General features: G+C 38.8%; 1 protein-coding gene across 8 annotated transcripts in view; it reads left to right on the forward strand.

Annotated features, from left to right (window-relative positions):
- CELF2 (CUGBP Elav-like family member 2) overlaps positions 1-18,678 on the forward strand; it is a 262,119-nt gene that overhangs the window by 210,788 nt on the left and 32,653 nt on the right. For all 8 annotated transcript variants that reach the window (XM_072857596.1, XM_072857604.1, XM_072857613.1 and 5 more), the window contains exons 8-9: positions 28-91; positions 11,176-11,310. In XM_072857596.1, the coding sequence (XP_072713697.1) occupies positions 28-91; positions 11,176-11,310 (199 nt within the window). The remainder of the gene's footprint in view (positions 1-27; positions 92-11,175; positions 11,311-18,678) is intronic.

Below are 18,678 nucleotides of genomic sequence, written 5' to 3' on the forward strand. Positions count from 1 at the left end.
TTGCTGTGTTGTGTTGTTAATTTGCAGCTCCTGCAGCAAGCAACTTCCTCCAGTAACTTGGGTGCCTTCAGCGGCATTCAGCAAATGGCCGGTAAGTTAAAAACCATTTCATTTTGCTCCAGCTATGTTTTGTGTTCTTAAGCTATTGAATTCTGTACCTCTAATAATCACATTGTCGGGGGTGGGGGGAGTGTTGTGTATTAAATGTGGCAGATGTATTGGCAGGGGACAGCTCACAGTTCAACGTCAATAGAAACACTTTCTCCCCTCTTTCAGAAACTGAAATTAAACCCAGTGCTCCCAGGTTGTGCAAACAGTTTGTCTTGCATTAGTCACCTGCCATTTGTCCAAAGTAACCAATTGTAAATTGCAGGAGAGCTCTGAGTCCCTGCAGCCGTATCCTACCCTATGAAAAGTGTCAGTAAAGCAACAGCAGGATTACATTCTAATTTCCAGTGAGGTTTCTGTGTCCTGAAAAATCAAATTAATGGCAGCCCTCAAACATTTTAATAATAGGTGGTGAGTAAAAACGCTCTGACCTTTTTAATGAAACCCAAGATTACAGGCCTACCTTCAGTATGAATTTTCAGGCTCCTTTTATAATCATGGAAAATTAACTGGGTGCCTTTTTGACTTTGGAACCCTAGTTGACAAAATTACACAACAGAAGCTTTTATGTAAAAGTATAATCTTTAGTCTGGGGGAAAAAAGAAAGAAAGAAAAGGGAAAAAAAAATCAAAGTGTGAGCGGATTTGAAAGCCAGCTAGTTGGAGGGTTTCTTAGTAATGAGCTGTGTGCCAGTAGTAACTGATGTGTAGTGATTAGCAAAAGGTCACTCCCACTGTGTGACCTACCATGCTGATACCCTAACTTAACATGATGCTAGAGAAGGCAGCATGTGCAGTAAATCAGAGCACAGATGCACATTATGCCTGCCGCGAGAAACTGTTAAAAAGCTTTTTTTCTTGTTAGAGGGGAAAAAAAAAAGGAAGCACAAAACCCCTAAATTGCTACATTAGTTTATTTTAATCATGAACCCACTGAATCAATGAAATACAACATTGTGCTTGCTTCATCATCACAAAACAAGGGCTAAAATATTCAGAAGTCTTTATGAACACCATTTTCTCACTCTTCTTTTAGTCCTGGTCTTCTGCTTCTTCTGATTCTGCTTTGAATTAATCCTGAAATACTTTAACAAGTATAGATATACCGCACCGTATAGCTATACCCCACAGGTATTCTTTGCTCAATCATTATATTATGCCATTATTGCAGTGACATCAGAGACTAATGTGAACCTTCTGTCTGACAATATAAATTGGCCTACAGATGACAATATCTCTGAATTATTCTCTCTTCCTCAGACCTGCTGGCAGTGCTTGCTGGTTCTATTATGTTACACTTGCAATCTAGCATTTTTTCATCACAAAAATGTATCTTAATATGATAAACAGAACAGAGCAGTTCAGTAACAGTTTTATACTTGGCAGTTTGGGAAGTGGCTTTGAGCTCAGAGGTTGTGTTTAATGTTTTCATATTTGGTTAGGTCTACAAAATGAAAGAATTGAGGCACCGAGGAAAAATGATGTGATATCCATTGCATTATGTGCACCTTAGAAGTTTTCTGTTGCCTGTTTCTCACTGTTAGTGTAGATTCAGCTTTGTCTCCAAGAACTGTGTTGAAACTAAGAATTTTAGTCAAGTAATTTCAGGATGGACTCTCAATCCAGGGTGTGATTTACTCTCTGAAAATCATATGGTCTTGAGTCTAGTAGAAAATCATCTTAAGAAATCGTAGTGGCACGTCATTGTTACTTGAGGGATATGCCTTCTCGACTAAAGATTAGATTGCTAATGCTCTCATCTATGGATAATTTAATGACTGACAGCCTCTACTAGAAAATATGTATTTTTTGTCTTACATTCATGTTATCAAAACAGCTTGAAGTTTACTCCTTTCTTTCCCCAAAACACGTAAGTCTTAAACCTTGATGTTCAAGGTCAAATTAGTGATATTAAATTTCTCTCCAAGCTGCAGCTCTACATGAAAGTGCCAAAGACTAAGCGCTATTTCATCATTAGGACTGAGAGTTCACGTCCTCTCCTCAGAAATCATGTGGTACTATGTTATGTGTGCATCTAGTATTAAAGATTCGTTTATTATGTTTTGTGAAAGGAACAGAAAATACTACTGTGTCTGCAGCAAGATCTTGCATTAGCTGCTGAAGCCATCCTTGAATGTTTGTAAAGGCCCAGAGTTGTTTAACTTAAGCTATATATGTTCATTCTACAAAAATGAATCTAATTAATATATATTTCCATATTGCATGTAGCTTGCCTATTAATAAAATATTTCAAAGTGAGGAATAAAATCTAGACACAATTGAATAAGGTGCTAAAGAAGATCCATCATTGCAGCTTGCAAGTTCTTTGAACTTTGAGTTTGAGGGGTCCAACTTTTATCTTTGAACTCAATGGGTGTGCTTACCACTGAATTCAGACGCTAAAAGTTTGATCAAAAGCCACATGAGCAATTGAAATTTTACTCTTACTTACATGTCAGGGCTCTAGCACCTGTTTTGTGCTTAAGTCTTAATGAAGTCATGGTTTACTAAGTTAGGACTTCTAATACAGCCACCCCCTTGACCAAAATTAAGGACCTTTGGATCTGCAAGTATTTATTTGTACTGCTAAAGCCCATGTTGTCTCTGTACTGAACAGAAAGGACACAGCACACACCCTGCTGCACATGGGAAGAAATATTTGCCATGCAGCCCTCAGAGATATTATTTCTTAAATCAAAGCAATTTTCTTTCCTAGCAGAGCAAAGACACTGATCTTCAGTGTGAAGTTTTAAATTCCCTTTCCCCAATATCATGCCTCAGTCTGCTTAAAGTAGTTTTTATGTGGCAAAAGCAGGGATTCTTCGGTTTTGTTGAAAGGAGTGGGTTTTTTAGGCATTTCTGGTTGAAGAGAATTGGAGTTTGTTTGTTTGTTTGTTTGTTTGGGAGCTGGGGATCCAATCCAAAGAAAAATGGGGATTTTTCTCAAGAAGTCACTAACATACAGACATTAAACACACAGAGCACCAGCTCTAAACTTGAATGCTATTCTTGCTCTAGCAGCCCACTGGCCCTACTGTATGTTTGGTATTGCCTTTGCCCTATGTTCATAAGTCATACGTGAAGTCCAAGCAAATTATGAAACTGGCTTAACTAAAATTTGTAAGATATTAAAATTTGAGAGACAAAAAGTAGTAGTTTGCCATTTAACTTTCCAAGCTTTAAGGTTTCACGCTTGATTCTCCAGTTTAGGTTTTCTCATTTTTATTGAAAAATGAGATTTTCATTAAATCGTTTTATTTCCAGAACCAAGCTGAAGAAAACAGTGTAATATGTTGAGACTGGTAATAAAGTTGGGAAAGTTGGTAATGCTGCCTTTGGCATTAGAGTAATCCCCTGGTCTTGATTACAGCAGCTAACCTTACCATGCCAAACTCTGCTTCACAGTCCCCTGTAAAACACGCAAGCACATACCATCATCAAGTGTATATTTTCTAGTGAGCAGTTCTTAACTTTTCCTCCCCTCCTCTGCTATCTGCCAATGATAATTTAAAGGCAATGTTTTCTCTCACGTGCCTCTCAAGCCTCAGTGTCTAGCCCGTGCTTTTTCTTTGGGGAAGGCTAATAACGTAGATGAATTACATTATGTGATTTGATTGTCTTACTTTAAAAAGACAATGCAGGCTACATTAAGCACTAGCAACCTTTCAAGCAAAAAAAGATTCTTCCTTCAAATATATACAAATTGCATGGAAGGCTTAGTTCAAAGGAGATTGATGTTCCTTGAACGTTTGCATTGAGTTTGGCTGGCACTGGATCAGACCCTAAAAGCTGCAGTTATTTAAGCCAACCTACTTGTTTAAGAAGAACCTGGAAAGTACTGTACAGACAGTGTAAACAGGGAGGTTTTATATTACATAGGGCAATTGTAGAAAATTGAAATGTTCAAAAATATATGTTCTATGAAGGTTTTCTATTGTCCATTAATGTAAAATGTTTTGGCAGGAATAAATATTCACTCATACAGAAATATTTCTATATGTGTGACCATTCAGGACACATAAAAGTGCACATTACTCATAAAAGACACAAAGGGACTCTCTTAATTTCATTGAACAGACAGTGTATTTTGCTTTCTAAAGTCATGCAGAAGAAACCATGCTTTTGGCTTTTCTTGCTTTGGCTTTCAGATCCCTAAACCCTCTGCAGCTGGGACTTTTTATATTTTTCCAATGTATGGTTTTTTTCCAGTCCTTTCCAAACTCTCTCACAGTTTAGTTGCATTTTGGGTTGAACTTCTGGCCCTTTCTGAGCCCTGTTCAATCCATTTCACCCTTCTTCTGTTACCCAAGCCAGATTTCCTCCTGTTGCAGAGTCTGTAGGAGCAGATGGGTGAGAGAAACTGTGTGAGGTTCTGCTTTCTGAATATTTTCCTCTAATTGTTGGATTGGCTCAGTGGATCTGGAGGGACCGGTTGGAAGCCAGGACCATCTGCACAAAAGCTCTATACTTTTGCATTGGCCCAAGGTTCCTTTATATCCTCTGACTCTTTGGTGGCTTCATTCCAGCAAAGCCATACTGAAGGAGGGCTTCTCCTGCTATGACCTCTTTAGGGATATCATATTAAAAGTAAAGGTCACTGAGAAACTGTTTCCAGCTCAAGGGAGATAGCTGTTTCTTAAAGATAACTACCAGTTTTGAAAATGTTGACCTCAGGGACTAAAAACATTGAGCTTTTGTAACAGTAATTCTGTTGAAAGTCCTGTTTAATTTAACCCATACAATTAGCACTTTTTTGTTGTTGTTTAAGCTAATAAATTAAACAACTCCATTTAGCGTTTTTTGGAGAAACTGAGTTTGAAGCAAGTGAGGCTGTTCTCAATCCACACATCGCTCCTGCTCAGAGGAGGAGAGGCACCTTGAGAGGAAAGCCAATGCTCGGCAGTTTACAAGACGTGCTTATTCAGGTGGTAAAAGTGCATGATGTGGAAGTTTGGCCGAGTCTGGGCACAAGATCTGTAGCTCTGGCTGGGCTTTCCATAAACGGCGAAAGGAGGGAGAGGGGCTTTTTATTGCCTCAGCCCCTCTGTGGGTGGAATTCACCCCGCTGAACCTCAGCAGTTTAGAAATTAGGCATCCGGTCTCCCTGCCATGTCAATGAAGACACTCTCAGGCTGCAGTTCACCCTACCAAGGGCTGGGGTTAATCTATTTTAGGATTAGATGAATCATCCACTCACTCTCTCTCCTTTGACTCTAACAAGAGCCTGGGCAAGTAACTTTTTTTCGGATAAGTTAGATCAGATGAATCTTTCCCACTAGGACTGGGGAAGTTTCAATTGAGAAAAGCACATTTCTTGCCAGGAATGTGTTTAGGGAATGCATAACTTGAAAATGTGCTGAAATCCTATGTGAGTCCACGAGTAGCTCTAACTTTCAGTTGGATTTAAGCATATACTCTTAAAAAACAGGGCAGAATCAAACGTGGACTTAAAAGTTGTTTAAGGGCTTTGCTAAATCAAATACTAAATGGTCAGGGTACCTTAAGCATTGTTGAGTTAAGCAGCTTTTCTAAAGGTAGGCACAGAGTATATATGATTTGATGGAGGTAGCGCTCAGGTCTCCTGTCTATTTTAGTTCTTAGAATATTGCTGGAATAAAATCATACTCTTTCAGATACAGGCCATGAAGCCTTTACCCCTATTTTTAACATCAGCATCTGGAATGGCTGATGTCAGTGTTAGCAAACAGTTGCTTTTTGGCCTGGAGATGATAAATTTTACCTTAATCCACAATTTTTAAGGTGCAGTCAGGATTTCATTCAGAAGGAATAAATCCTAATAATTGGGAAGGATAAAATTTCCAAAGAAAAGGGAGTCAAGGTAGTGGGAACTGCTTATGAGCTATCCAGATTTGGCTCTGATAATCACCACTGACTTTGAAATTCTCCATGCATATATTGTCACTAAAATGTAGCCAGTGCCTTCCTTTATTAGGAATTTGTTCAGCAAGCAAATCTCAGCTATTTCCTAATATGATTTTATTACGGTTTTGGAAACCCAAGAGCTGATGAGGCCTAAGAAGTCTTCAGGAACGTGACTCTATTGCCTCCTCTACAAATACCCGGTAATTCCAAATTTACAGTTATCACAGGAGAAAAGCTGTGGTGACTGAAATGAGGTAAATTGCTTCATTGTATGAAAGTTTGCGTCGGAGGCAGCACAAGAAGTTGTAAAATGTAAATCTCGTGCTCTCAAATTTCCCCGTGTTTTCACAGAACTGCATCTGTGACTGTGCAGCACTACAAAAATTTCCTGCGAATGTGCTAATAGGCCTTATGAGAATGTTCTATCACCATCCATCTGTCACTTTTTAACAGTCCTGATTGGCAAGCACTTGTAACAACTGACATCTGTTCTCGCTTATTGATATGTAGATTTATGGTAATTGCTGTGAACAATAAGACACAAAATTACCTAAGGTGAACATTAAATTAAATTTTCATGCCCCTATCCTTATAAATAATTTTTTAAAAAATCTTAAGTTTCAAGCAGGGCATACTGTGCATCTGTTTTGTACATAATTTAATTGTTTTTTTAATCTGCCAAATAACAAAATGAAAGTTGAATTTCCTTGCAATCTTGAATATTTGCCAAGCTGATAGCACACTGGTAAATACATGTTATTAAAAATGAAATCAAACTGTATTGTGATTCTGGGGTTTTTTTATAATTTCCCTTTAATTCCTAACATCGTCTCCATCATGAAGATCAAGAGCTATTCCTTACCCAGAAGTTTTTTTTCCCCTACAGGGGGATTTTCATTTTTCATGTGCAGCTCTGCCTATGAGGCTGTTCTTCACCGTTAAGCAATTTGCATTTCTTCAGAGAGAGGTGCATTTGCTGAGTGAGCAGCACTTTCAAATAAAAACGATCTACTCATTTGCGGTCCAGCTCTGTTGCGAGATTTGGGACTGTTTTGAAAAAGCTGTAGGATGTGAAGTGTGTGAAGACAGTATGTGAAAGGGGAGAGAATGAGAGAGCAGATTAGTCCCACAGAACTATACCTTGGCTGAAGTTCAACTGAACCAAAAATCCCCATTTGAAAGCAAAGTACTTTTTGGGTCTGGGACTTGAGAGCATTTGGTTTCCCTCCTCCAAGTTTGTCCTAGCAAGTGGGATGTTGCCGCACTTGACAAGTTGATGGGAGAAACCAATAAAGAGGGAGCAGAGATGGTAAAATGCCTGGGGAATGTGAAACAGTGATGACAGGACTTATTTTTTATATGTCTGAGCAGACAGAGGATCCTAAAGAGGATGCATATTAAGCGATAAACCTGTTGACACAAGCAGCTCTAGAGTATGCTGGATGGCGGTGTGTGCCATGAGTCCTTGCTGTCACATTCGGGTGCTCAGTTCAGCGGGGCTCTTTGCTGTCCTCTTATGCGTGTGTGACAACAAGCAGCAGTCTTTTTTCTGAAGACACCGAAGCTGACACCCTATAACATCTGCAGAGCTGGTTTGTGGCCAGTGTCTTTTAGTCACCTCTACAGTAAAACACACTGGGTGGGGAGACGGCTTCGTCACTGCCTAGCTCTTGTTTCTTAATCTTTTTTTGGCATTGAAACTCTTTCGTCAAGTTGATGGGTTCCTCTTGTGCTTCCACAGGAAATGTCCCACTATAAAAAAATGTTTTTGTGGGATGAGGCAATGCTGGTGTTTGTTTTGCATCCACACAGGCGCAACGGTGGTTCGCGAGCCCAGAGAGAGCGGTTGTTTGTTCTGCTGCCTGCTGACCTTGTCTTGCCTGCTGTACTTTTCCTTGAGTGCTGTACAGTGCGCGTATGCTGCCTTCCAGCTTCACAGCCCTCCATGCTCATAGCCTTCTGCAGCCTTGCACGCATGGACGAAGCCGTGCATATAAAATGAATAGAAAACGCAGTATTAAATTGCTTCAAAATCCATTTGCTTCTAAACTGAGGTTTGGAGAAAAGTCCATGCATTTTTATCTAGGTGAAGCTATTTTGCAGTCTCTCGTCTAGTACCGTTCTGTATTGGTTCGCTATTATTTAATCCTGCCGTGTGTGCTGTTTAGAAGTCCAAAGTGGAAGCCTCCCCACAGAAGAAATATAAGCTGATTATGACTGATTCTTCTGATGAATAGCTAACCAGTGGGTGATAGAAAACCATGCTGCCATGGTGGAGAGCAACCCACTGTTTTACCAAATCTCCGTTACAGAATGGCATGAAATGTGGCCTCAGTGAAGACCAGCAATGTTTGCTGGACATTCTTTGCTGAATTATTCATACCTCTTATGAAAAAGGAAGGTAAATGATATTTAAGGACCGAATATCAATCCAGGATGAAAATGGATTCCATATCTCATTTTGAGAACCACTGTCTGCTTTGTTTGTGAAGAGCTGGACCCCAGCTTAAGTCTTCTCGATCCATAAAATCCTGTTTGAAATAATCTGCAGAATCTTACTACCAAAGAAAGAGGATTTTTTAATGAAAAAAATAATAATAATAATTTTACACCCAAGGCAAGCAAGGAGGTCAACTGAGTAATTAAAAAGAAATAAATTAAAATTATGCTAGCCAAATACCCTATCTGAATTTCTATCTGAATTGTACTTTTTGACTGAAAAGTTCTCAAGTTAAACCAGAGATAAGATTTGAAAACTGTTATGAATTTCCTTACCATCTCTGGTTTCAGAAATTTATTTGTTAATATGATGCTGCTTCCAAAACTTAGTTTTAGACTGATAGTAAAAATAAAAGTTTTTTAAAATATTCAGTCAACTTTTCCTGCTTTAGAAGATTACTTTGTTCAAGATTTGAGATGTTTTAAGCAGTTTTATTCTACTCATTTGGGTATCCAATATCTAATTCTTTAATATTTATAAAATGTCCATGTAATTAAGGTACAGTTTTGCCATTTCAGAGTTATCTTTGTATTTTAAGCACTTAAACTTTGTGAGATCTGGTTTAGAAGACTGACCAAATTGCAACAATGACCTGTGATCACTTTGTTGAGTAGTTACACCTGATTGTCTAGGTTAATAATGACTTGTGACTAGGGTAGCTTTATTGTGCCTTGCAAAATAGTTTTAGTTGGTAGGGTTTGAGAAAAGCCTTATTTTTTAAGATGGTTGTTAGCCTCCAAAAGGAACCTAAAAGAGCTTTTTTGGTCACATAATTCCTCCAAGTGTGTTGTGCAGATTCCAGACTGCAACGTGATGGATCTTGGATCAACTAAAACCCTACTCCTAACATAGTCATCGTGTCATGTTTTCAAAAGCACCAACATCTGAGCTAACTTTGGGCATTTGACTGAGGCGCAGAAGTTAGAACCTCAGCCATGCTAGGTGCTCACCTGAGACCTGACCTGCCTGTTGGAACATGCTGTGTTTAAATTTGGGGATTTATTCACAAATAGATGCTTATATCAAGGTTCACCTCAGAGTTCCTAATGCTGGGCCAGTGAGAATACCTCTTTATGGGGCCCATTGATTGTACCAACCTGAGTCTGCAACATATGCATTCGAAAGTAATATCACTCTGCATTATTGCAGGAGTTCTCAATTCCTAGAAAATACCTCTCCTTCATTGCATTTTTTTCCTCTCAAGCATACTTACAAAGTATTATGTTTAACCTCTTTTTTTTCCATCTTCTCCAAGTTGTTATTAAGTTCCCCTGGTTTGAGAAACAAAGAGTGCAGGGAGAAGTAATGTCTCTTGTTAGACAAACTAACATTCAGAAAAAATTGGACACGTTTCCAGGCGCTCAGGCTCTTCTTTGGGTGTTCCCCAAGACTCGTACAGTCTTCCCAGCTCTATCACTTGGTCTGAAAAAGGTATTGCTCTTCCTACCACCTAACATTTTGTGTGTACTTATATTATCAGGACTACAAGAACATTATGAAACTGTTTTAGTGTTTTATGAGTTTTTTGTGCACTTTGTCAATTCTATTGAGGGCTCAAGCAGCATGCACAGCTCTCCCTCATGTGTCCAAACCAAAAAGGATGAACTCTCACTGCCGTCCAAACAATTTTTCTCACATCTGTATGTAGACACCCAGTCTGATCATCGCCCCTGTGGACAGTGTATCTTATTCAGAGGATCCTGAGAAGGATCCAGTCTGGTGAACGCTAGCACCTAACTTCTTTCTGCATTTTAGTCTCTTACTGAAGCATTTTGCCTTAGAGTAAGTGCCGAAGTACTTTGTGTAGTCCAAGGTAAAAGGTAGGCCTACTTTTGAAGGCCTCTGGAGAAGCAGACTCCTGTCCCTCTGATTTAAGTCAAATGAAAGCCATTTGCTGTTCCTTAATTATATTTTTTTCCATTTAATAAAAATTCTGTTTATTGTTTGTACTTTTTTACTTGTCATCTAAATTAAAGCCTTTGCTATTTAAATGCATGCATTTCTTGAAGGTCCTCGTTGAAATGCAGGTATATCTCCCCCACATCTTCTAAAATAATGAAGTGACAGATGACTGAGTAGACTTGATATCACAGTCCAGAGCTTACGGCCTGAAAGTCCCTACCTCAGTGATGGCTCTGTGATCAGACTGATACTAATTTGATGTTCTTAGTTCATACGTGTTTTTAGAAATGAACCATCAAAAGGAAAATCAGCACAATTATTGGCTACTGCACAGTGTAGCCTTAGTAGATACATTCAGAGGAGACATGGGAAACAAATTGTATTCATCCCAATTATATGACCCTGTCCTGAATGTGTTTTAAATGTTAGTTATCTTCTTTACACCTCCTGTTGTGTCAGGAAATAGTATTGCACCTGGGCTTCACACAGAGTTTAAATGACTTTTAATTCTACACTTCCCTTACAGAAGAGGCACAAACCAGGTTTAATTTTCCTGAACTATAGGCTGGTGCCTTTGCTGTATTCTCTCAGCTCCAAGGTAGAGAGGTGAGAGATGCTATTTGGGGACTGTAAGAGGTGCTTCCCAGATTATAGATGTCTTGGGAATGAAAAGAAGAGCTGAATCTCTTGGCAAGGTACATCCAAAGCTCCATGTCCATAGAAAATAGCTTTTTTTTTTTTTTAATTACATGTTTTAATTAATCCTATTGCTTCTCCATGCAGGCATGAACGCTTTACAATTACAGAATTTGGCAACTTTAGCAGCCGCAGCAGCCGCCGCCCAAACCTCAGCTACCACCACCAATGCAAATCCTCTCTCCACAACGACTGGTGCTCTGGGAGCCCTCACAAGTCCCGGTAAGAGCAGAGTGCTTGCTTTCAAAATACAAAAATGAGAATAAATGGGAAGATGATAGTTAAAACAGTGATTCTATGTTGTGTCTGAGTTCTGTGCTCATATAATTTCTAGAGACCCTTTTAATAGCTGAATACATTTTTGCTGCTGTTATTTTTAAGCAGATAAGTAATTTTTCAAGTGGTCCAATATGGGCATGTTCACCTTTCCAGACTCATTTCAGGGGCCATTAAAGTCTAATGGACCCATCTTACAAAACTCTACATGAAAATTACAATTGCATGGGAAACTTAAGCTAAATTATGCTTTTCAGAAAGAATTCAGAACACAAGCCAATTCTTCCCATCCTACAGAAAGATAACCGAGTTGGTTCTTTTTAATCCCTGAGAGACAGCTCTGTGATTCCCAGCACATCACGCATGTATTGCCTTCACCCATCATGAATTTTTGTGAAGTCCTTCTCCCTTTTTGCCTTCTCTTTTCCTTGCTGTAGCCTCAGTTGAGCTTTCTTCTGGTCCTAACTGAGCGTACAGTTACAGAAGTGATATCAGATGCACAAGGAATACACAGCCAGATTCTGACTTCATTACACTAAACAAAAGACAGATTTATGGGGGGATAAGGGACAGGATAAGAGGTGGTGGTGCCTCCGTGACCACCGTGTAGACTTTTAGCCATGCATGTCCCATGTCTGCAAAACGATAGAGAGAAATCAGGGCAAATCCAGAGTTCAGTAACACTTCAGCATCTCCAGAATCCACAGAGAGATGTCGATTCAGTGTAGTTACTCTGGATTTACAGTGATGTAGCTGAGTCAAGAATCCGGCCACTTATCTTTACATAAAGGCTGCGGGGTGTAATTATTTGCATCATGAAGTGTGTTTATTGCTGTTCTAAAAAACATTCATATTATTTTAGACACCACTAAAGAACATTTGTGTTTAATCTTGTTTAAGTGTGTATTTATTCCCCATGAAAAAGTAATTCATGGCAGACGGTTTGAGCTCATCAGTAAGGAAAACAGTCTTCACTGCACAATAGAACTGGGACAGAATGTGGTGCTGGGTGTTAAAGCTGGCCAACGCTTCCCGTTATATTACAGTTTTATTGTTTGTTTGGGGGAGAGGTTAAATGGAAGGCAGCTTGGCTAATACTAAGTTTGTGCAGCATTTTCCTGTTTCTGGTGTGAGCTTCATCTCGACCTAAAAATAATATTCATTCGTAACATCTCTGAGAAGCAGATTGGGTGAAAATAATTTTGGTTTGCTGATGTATTTTTTTAAACCTGAGCAATCTCTTCCCTCTGTCCTGGAGCTGGGGCTTAACGCTTTGGAAAAGGCTAGTCTCGGTGTCAGTGCTTCTGCGCTCCTCCTGTCGAAATGTCACCCATTTATAGAAGCGGAAATGTTGCATTTCATGGATGCTCTGTAGTATCTCTGCAGTTTAGCTGTTAAATGTCTGAGCGGCCTGTCCTCCCAAAGCACGCTCAGCATTTCTTGAGCCATACTGACAAGACTTCTCAGGGCAACTCAACGTACTGCACCGCGGTGCAGAGGGGCTGGAAATGAACTTTCCTTATCATTGCTGCTCTGCAGCAAACTGGCACCAGAACTTCAGGCAGCAGCATGTTTCTGTCATGCTCTTTGTCTTGCCATGTTAGCACAGGACTCAGATTTATCCTTAAGGTCCGCATTTTCCTCTCTCCCTTTCCAACACAATCTTCTTATCCAGCCTGGCTGACTTGCTATTCTCTCTTTTAACCTGGTCTCGAGGCTCCTTGAGGACCTGGATGGTGGTTTCATCTGATGTCCAAGTCAGAGGCACGTGGTTAGGAAGGTGCTTCAGCTGGGCTGGGCAGATACTTCTTTGGGATAACTAGAGCTTAGTATTGCTCAGGGTGGTATTGTAGAGCAGATACCAAGGTTTTTCCAGAGAGATTAATGATTTTGGCTAACACGTTGAAGATGTGTTATTTTCAAGAAATTCTGGACATTTAGCCTTTGAAATAGCGTATTCAGAATGACAATTGCTTTTGAAAGTCTTACAGGTAGTAGCTGTACACAAGTGTTTCTAATATTAGACAGCTTGGTGTGTCAAAGAGAAAGTCTATATCTAATAGGTCCATTGACCTATTTATGTTGCACAACCAACCTAAAATCAAGCCTTGTTAAAATGTCCTTCAGTTTAACCTTTCTTATCTGGTTCCACATTCTCCACCCTATTAAATATTTTGTAAACCTGAATAATACCTTCAATGATTCTTCTCTGCTCTATGGAAAATTAATTTAGTTTGATAAAGCTTTTCATAGTAGCTCAAAGTATTTCCATTAAAACTTGAAATATGTTGGCAGAAAACATTTAAATCTGCCTTTCAGTGTGTAGATATTTGGAGGCCCTGAGGGTATTTTTTTGGTCTAGATTTCTTTTAATAGAACACTTCAGTTTGTTGTGTTTCATAAGTGTAAATTATTTTGTCTGATTTCAAAGCCTTCACTAAGCCCAGGAAGCAATGTTTGTGTCTCTCCAGATAATGCATTAAATTAATATTTCTTAGTTCAGAAACCTGCCCAAATTTAGGAGAGTGCAAAGGTACATGTTTAAATTTAATCCTTTTCTTGATGCTGTTAAAGCCAAAATACTGCACGGAACAGGGATGGGCATGAGCATGTACTTCTACTATGCCTTAAACCATAGCAGCCACATAAATCATATCCATGTCTCTACCCATATATAACTGTATCTCTCCTGAAGTTCTCTTCTGAATCAATCTTTGACCAAGAGCTCTTGTTCCATCCTTTGTAGACATGTGTCATAAAAGCCCCAAAAGGTGGTTACTTCAGTTAAAATTCATCTTGCAGCTTAATTTTACATAGATAAGATTTAGCAACCTTCAGTGCATCAAACTATTATGGAGGGATGGTGGTCAGACTGACTTTGATACATTGGCAACACAGAAAAACAGGCCAGGAAGTGAGGAACCAACAGGGCATCTGATATTTGAGGGTGTCAAGTTTTGCTGCTGGCTTCTAATTGCAATATATTCAAAAAGAAGATTAAAATATTCAGCCTCTAATAGTGAGTGTTCCATCTGTATGGAACTCATTCTTCAAGGTTCATACAATCACATATTTCCAAATAAATTAAACTCCAATGATCTTTCTATCATACATTCTTACTAAATAGTTTTGACCGCAAGAGAGTCTAAGGACACTCATTCTCCTCCATGTGCTAAATACTTTCTCTTAAGCTTGAAACAGTATTCATTCAGAAAGAACAGAGACAATGCAATCCCCCAAACTATTAATTTTTTTTTATAATTGTAAATTTATAATTTCAATTTTGCATACCCATGGAAGTCTCTCCCTACAGCATTGTTAGAAATGATTTTTTAAAAGCCTTTGCTTAAAAAAACATGAAAGATTAAGCTTTCATTTTAGTAAAAATCCCCTCAGGCAATAAATAGGTTCTTTTGTCTCTTGGCCCTGGAAAAAAAATTAAAATGGTTTAAATTGCCCATGGATAAAGTAACTGTTTCTTGCAATTATCAGATGGTAGTGAATAAAAATGAAAATGAAATCATGAAAGAATAAAAACCAGGTAAATGCATATTATGTCTTTCATGAGTTTCTCATGGGTCTTTTGAAGACTCATTTAATCATCTTTCTTGTCTTTTATTTTGATATAATTGTTTCCTTTATTTACTTTAATCACCTCTATTTAGTTAATTAATTCTTCACCTTCTTTTCGTTTTGCTCGCTTAGAATACTTTCGTGTTTTAAAGGCAGGTACCTGTAGTGTTTCATAACGTAAGGATTTGGGCTGGGGTAGCTTTTACCTGACACCAGGTTGTCTGAGCCAGTTTGTCTCAACTCCCTTTTGGTTGGGTCCTGGAAGTTTGCATTTCCCATTAACTGGGAAGGGATCTTGGAGGCACTGCCTCAGGTGTAGGTATTGACACTGTAAATTTCTCAGTTTAGGCAGGATGAATCTCAGCTGAGTGTCAGGAGCCTTGTCCTCTCCTCCAGAGACTGTCCTTGACATGTCCTGCAAGTGGATTGACTAGTAAAGAGCTCGCAGGGAGGCTGCTATTCCAGAGCCTGCAGAGATTTATGGTTAATTCAGTGGATGGTAGGAAGGCCTGGAGGTGGATGTGAAGAAGGGACATACAAGCTCAGGATCAGAGTATCTGCTTCTAACACTGTCTGATGTTTAATTTGCCTCAGTTGACCCGCTACCCTAATTTTCCCAAGGATAATAATGTTTCTTTTGACTGTCCTGGGTGGTACCAGGTCGATACAGCACTGTAAAAAATTTCCTGATATCAGGAGCTATGAAGCTCCTGATCTTTTTGCAAACTGATGTTAAGCAATAGCAGAAAAATGTATTGTACTCACAGGAAGAATATGGAAGTTGGGTTTCAGACAGCAGCTTCCTTTGTCATCTTGCCTTTCTCCATCACTGCACGAATTTTTATTGTTTAATGCCATAACGTTAGAGTCACAGAATCACATAGGTTGGTAGACACTTCCCAAGGTCTCTACTCCAGGCTCCTGCTCGCAGCAGGACCACTCAGAGCAGGTTGGTGAAGGCCATGTCCAGTCAAGGTTTTAATATCTCCAAGGATGGAGATTCTACAGCCTCTGTAAGCTCATTTCAATTTTGTTTCTTAAAATGCATGCATAAATGTTTTTTCAGTAGCCAGTAGGAAAGCCCTTCTATGTGCAAATGAAGAGATGAAACATCTAATTATACATCCAAATTTATCTGCATAAACATACACAATATAACTTCTGAGCTGTGAGGGGATAGAATTGCTAAACCAGAAGCTAATTCAGTTTCAGACTTAGGAGCCTTGATTTTCTGTGACATTTTCATGATTATTTGATTCTCTAAACTATTATTTATTCACACAGCTGAACTAGCTATTCATGCTTTGGTAAAAAAGCTCTGCAGGTTTATCTGCTGTGTAAACCTAAGAGGAAATCTTTCTGCAAAAAAATACTGTCAATGTACAGAGTAAGACTTTTTTCTTTAACGACCTCTTAAAATCCAGCTCAGCTTTTGCCATATTATATCACAATTCAGCCATTAACTCTTATGTTGAAAAAAAAGCTCTCCTAAGCACAAAAGTCTAAAACTACTCATTTTCAGACAGATGCTGACATTGAAGAATAACAACCCCAAAAAAGGAAGTCTGTGAAGTATAGAATAAACTGAAAAAAATAAAAAAGCTGATTATAGTGCCTGTCCTGTAAGAATTAATTCATCCTGTCCCCCTGCTAAAAGCAGAGAATTATAACTTATAGTTAGTGTCCATGGTTCATTATTTTCTCTACCCGCTAATACAGCATGAAGATTGTCTTTGTTAGTTGAAGGTATTCATGTTGTGAACACAATTGTTGAAATATTAGAGATTTTATAGAATATACAAGATGCTTCAGCTGAGAAGCAGTGAAGAATGTTCAAATAATCATTCTTAGAAGATTCTCTTTTTGTTCGCTTCAGTACAATACGTTTTTCTCCAATCAGCAGTGCAAGTCTGCCACCATGACATTTTGTTAGAGGCCAGTACACCCACTGAGATAGCTGTGATTTGCTTCCAGGATGATCCAAAAATAACCCTACCAGTAGGTGTGTAGGAAGGTCTGACAGTTTGCTAAAGAATGAATTGATGTAGGTGTTTCATGTTGGAAAGGATCGGTTTAAAATGCAGAATGGCACTTTTCATACTGTAGTACAAATTGATTGTTTTTGTACCATTTCATGTGGAGTTAATGCAGGTTCCATTATTATAAGATCATTTAAAATAAGGTACCATTATTATAAAATCATTTAAAATAAGTTTTATTAGTTTTGCAGTACATAGAAAACTTCCCTAGTATAATGTTCATTATTTTTAGGATAAAGGTACAGTTGATAAGTATAACACATATCTTAAATAAAGGTTTATAAATACAATATACATACAGTACACATACCCTGGATGGATGCTTAAACAACCCAAGTGTATGATTTTCAATTTTATAGCTAAATCTAGTTTTATTATTAGCACCATTGCAATCCAATGCCTAAACCCTGATCTCAGCACCAATTTTTCAAAAATATGTGTTTGCAAGGAAGCCATGGACGAAAATCTTGCCTTAGCATGCCCACCACCCAGTGCCTGTCACTTGACTGCCTAGTTCAAGAAGATTTGTGATGGGAGAACTATATTTCTGAGCTGCTGCGCTCACCCACATAGTGTTAAGTTTCTGAATCTGTGGTTAGGCTCCTAAATAAGTGAATTGATTTCGACTGCTCTTAGTGCCCAGAGATTATGCTACTTCTTGGAGAGATGCATTGCTGCTAAGCCCATCTGATAATTAGGTCACCCTTAAGCAGGCATCCAAACACACATGTTGGAGCCAAAAATAGGAAACTGGGCATGCATTTTTGACCTGTATTTGTATTTTTAATAATGCTTCAAAATGTCTTAAATGGCTAAAGAGGAAAAGAGTAGGAATTGTGGCTAAAAATCTCCCAGAGTCCCAGGGCAGTAAAAGGAGAGGTGAAGGGTGATGAATTCCCGCAGAGCCTCCCTGGAACAGCCGTGTCTCTCCCTGGTCTCCTCATTTGGAAAAACGAGCCAGCGATAACCTGAAGGATGCCGATGGCAGCAGGCAAGCCATCAATTAACCGGAATGACCTGTTTGCAGATTTGTCCCTTAAAATGTAACAGGTCTTTGTATATTCTCCGAGCAAATTGATTTCTGAACAGGTGTATCAATTCAGCCTAAAGGATCTTAGGGAAGTTCAGTTGCTAAATGGCTGGGCTTAGGGTGGGCAAAACCTGTCAGTGAAGAAGTGTGAGGCTGCCCGACAACTGCAGAAAGAGGTGTTTTGCAAAAGCTCCTTGCCTCTTTTTTTAGAAATAGCATTACCATTTTATGAATTTTTGGCACAGAAAAATCTCCGACTGTTTCCTCAGAATTGTATAATGACCAAAGTTGTATGCTGAAGGACAGAAACGTGCATATTTTTCTGTGAAGCATTGTGCTAGCTAAATCTTTGAGGGTTTTTTTAGGAAACAGTGTACAGTACTAAACCATGGATTAGTAGGATGTAATTCAACAGGAGACATGTTTGTTTTTTAAACACTAGTACATTATCATTTTCCTAAAGTATGAAATCCATTGCCCTAGCACATTTCAGGATTTACTTTGCTTGCAGTATACAAATAACGCTTTGTAATACGTTATATTTTGTAAGTGTCTCTCTACCCCACTCTTAATCTCTATTTCATGCCACAATAATCCCAGTTTGTAAAAATGGCCATTTTTCTTTCTGTTGGAAGTACTATTTCAAGTTCATTCAGGGTTGTTTTCTACTAA

Source organism: Ciconia boyciana, chromosome 1 (assembly GCF_034638445.1).
Source record: "Ciconia boyciana chromosome 1, ASM3463844v1, whole genome shotgun sequence".
Classification (NCBI taxonomy): domain Eukaryota; kingdom Metazoa; phylum Chordata; class Aves; order Ciconiiformes; family Ciconiidae; genus Ciconia; species Ciconia boyciana.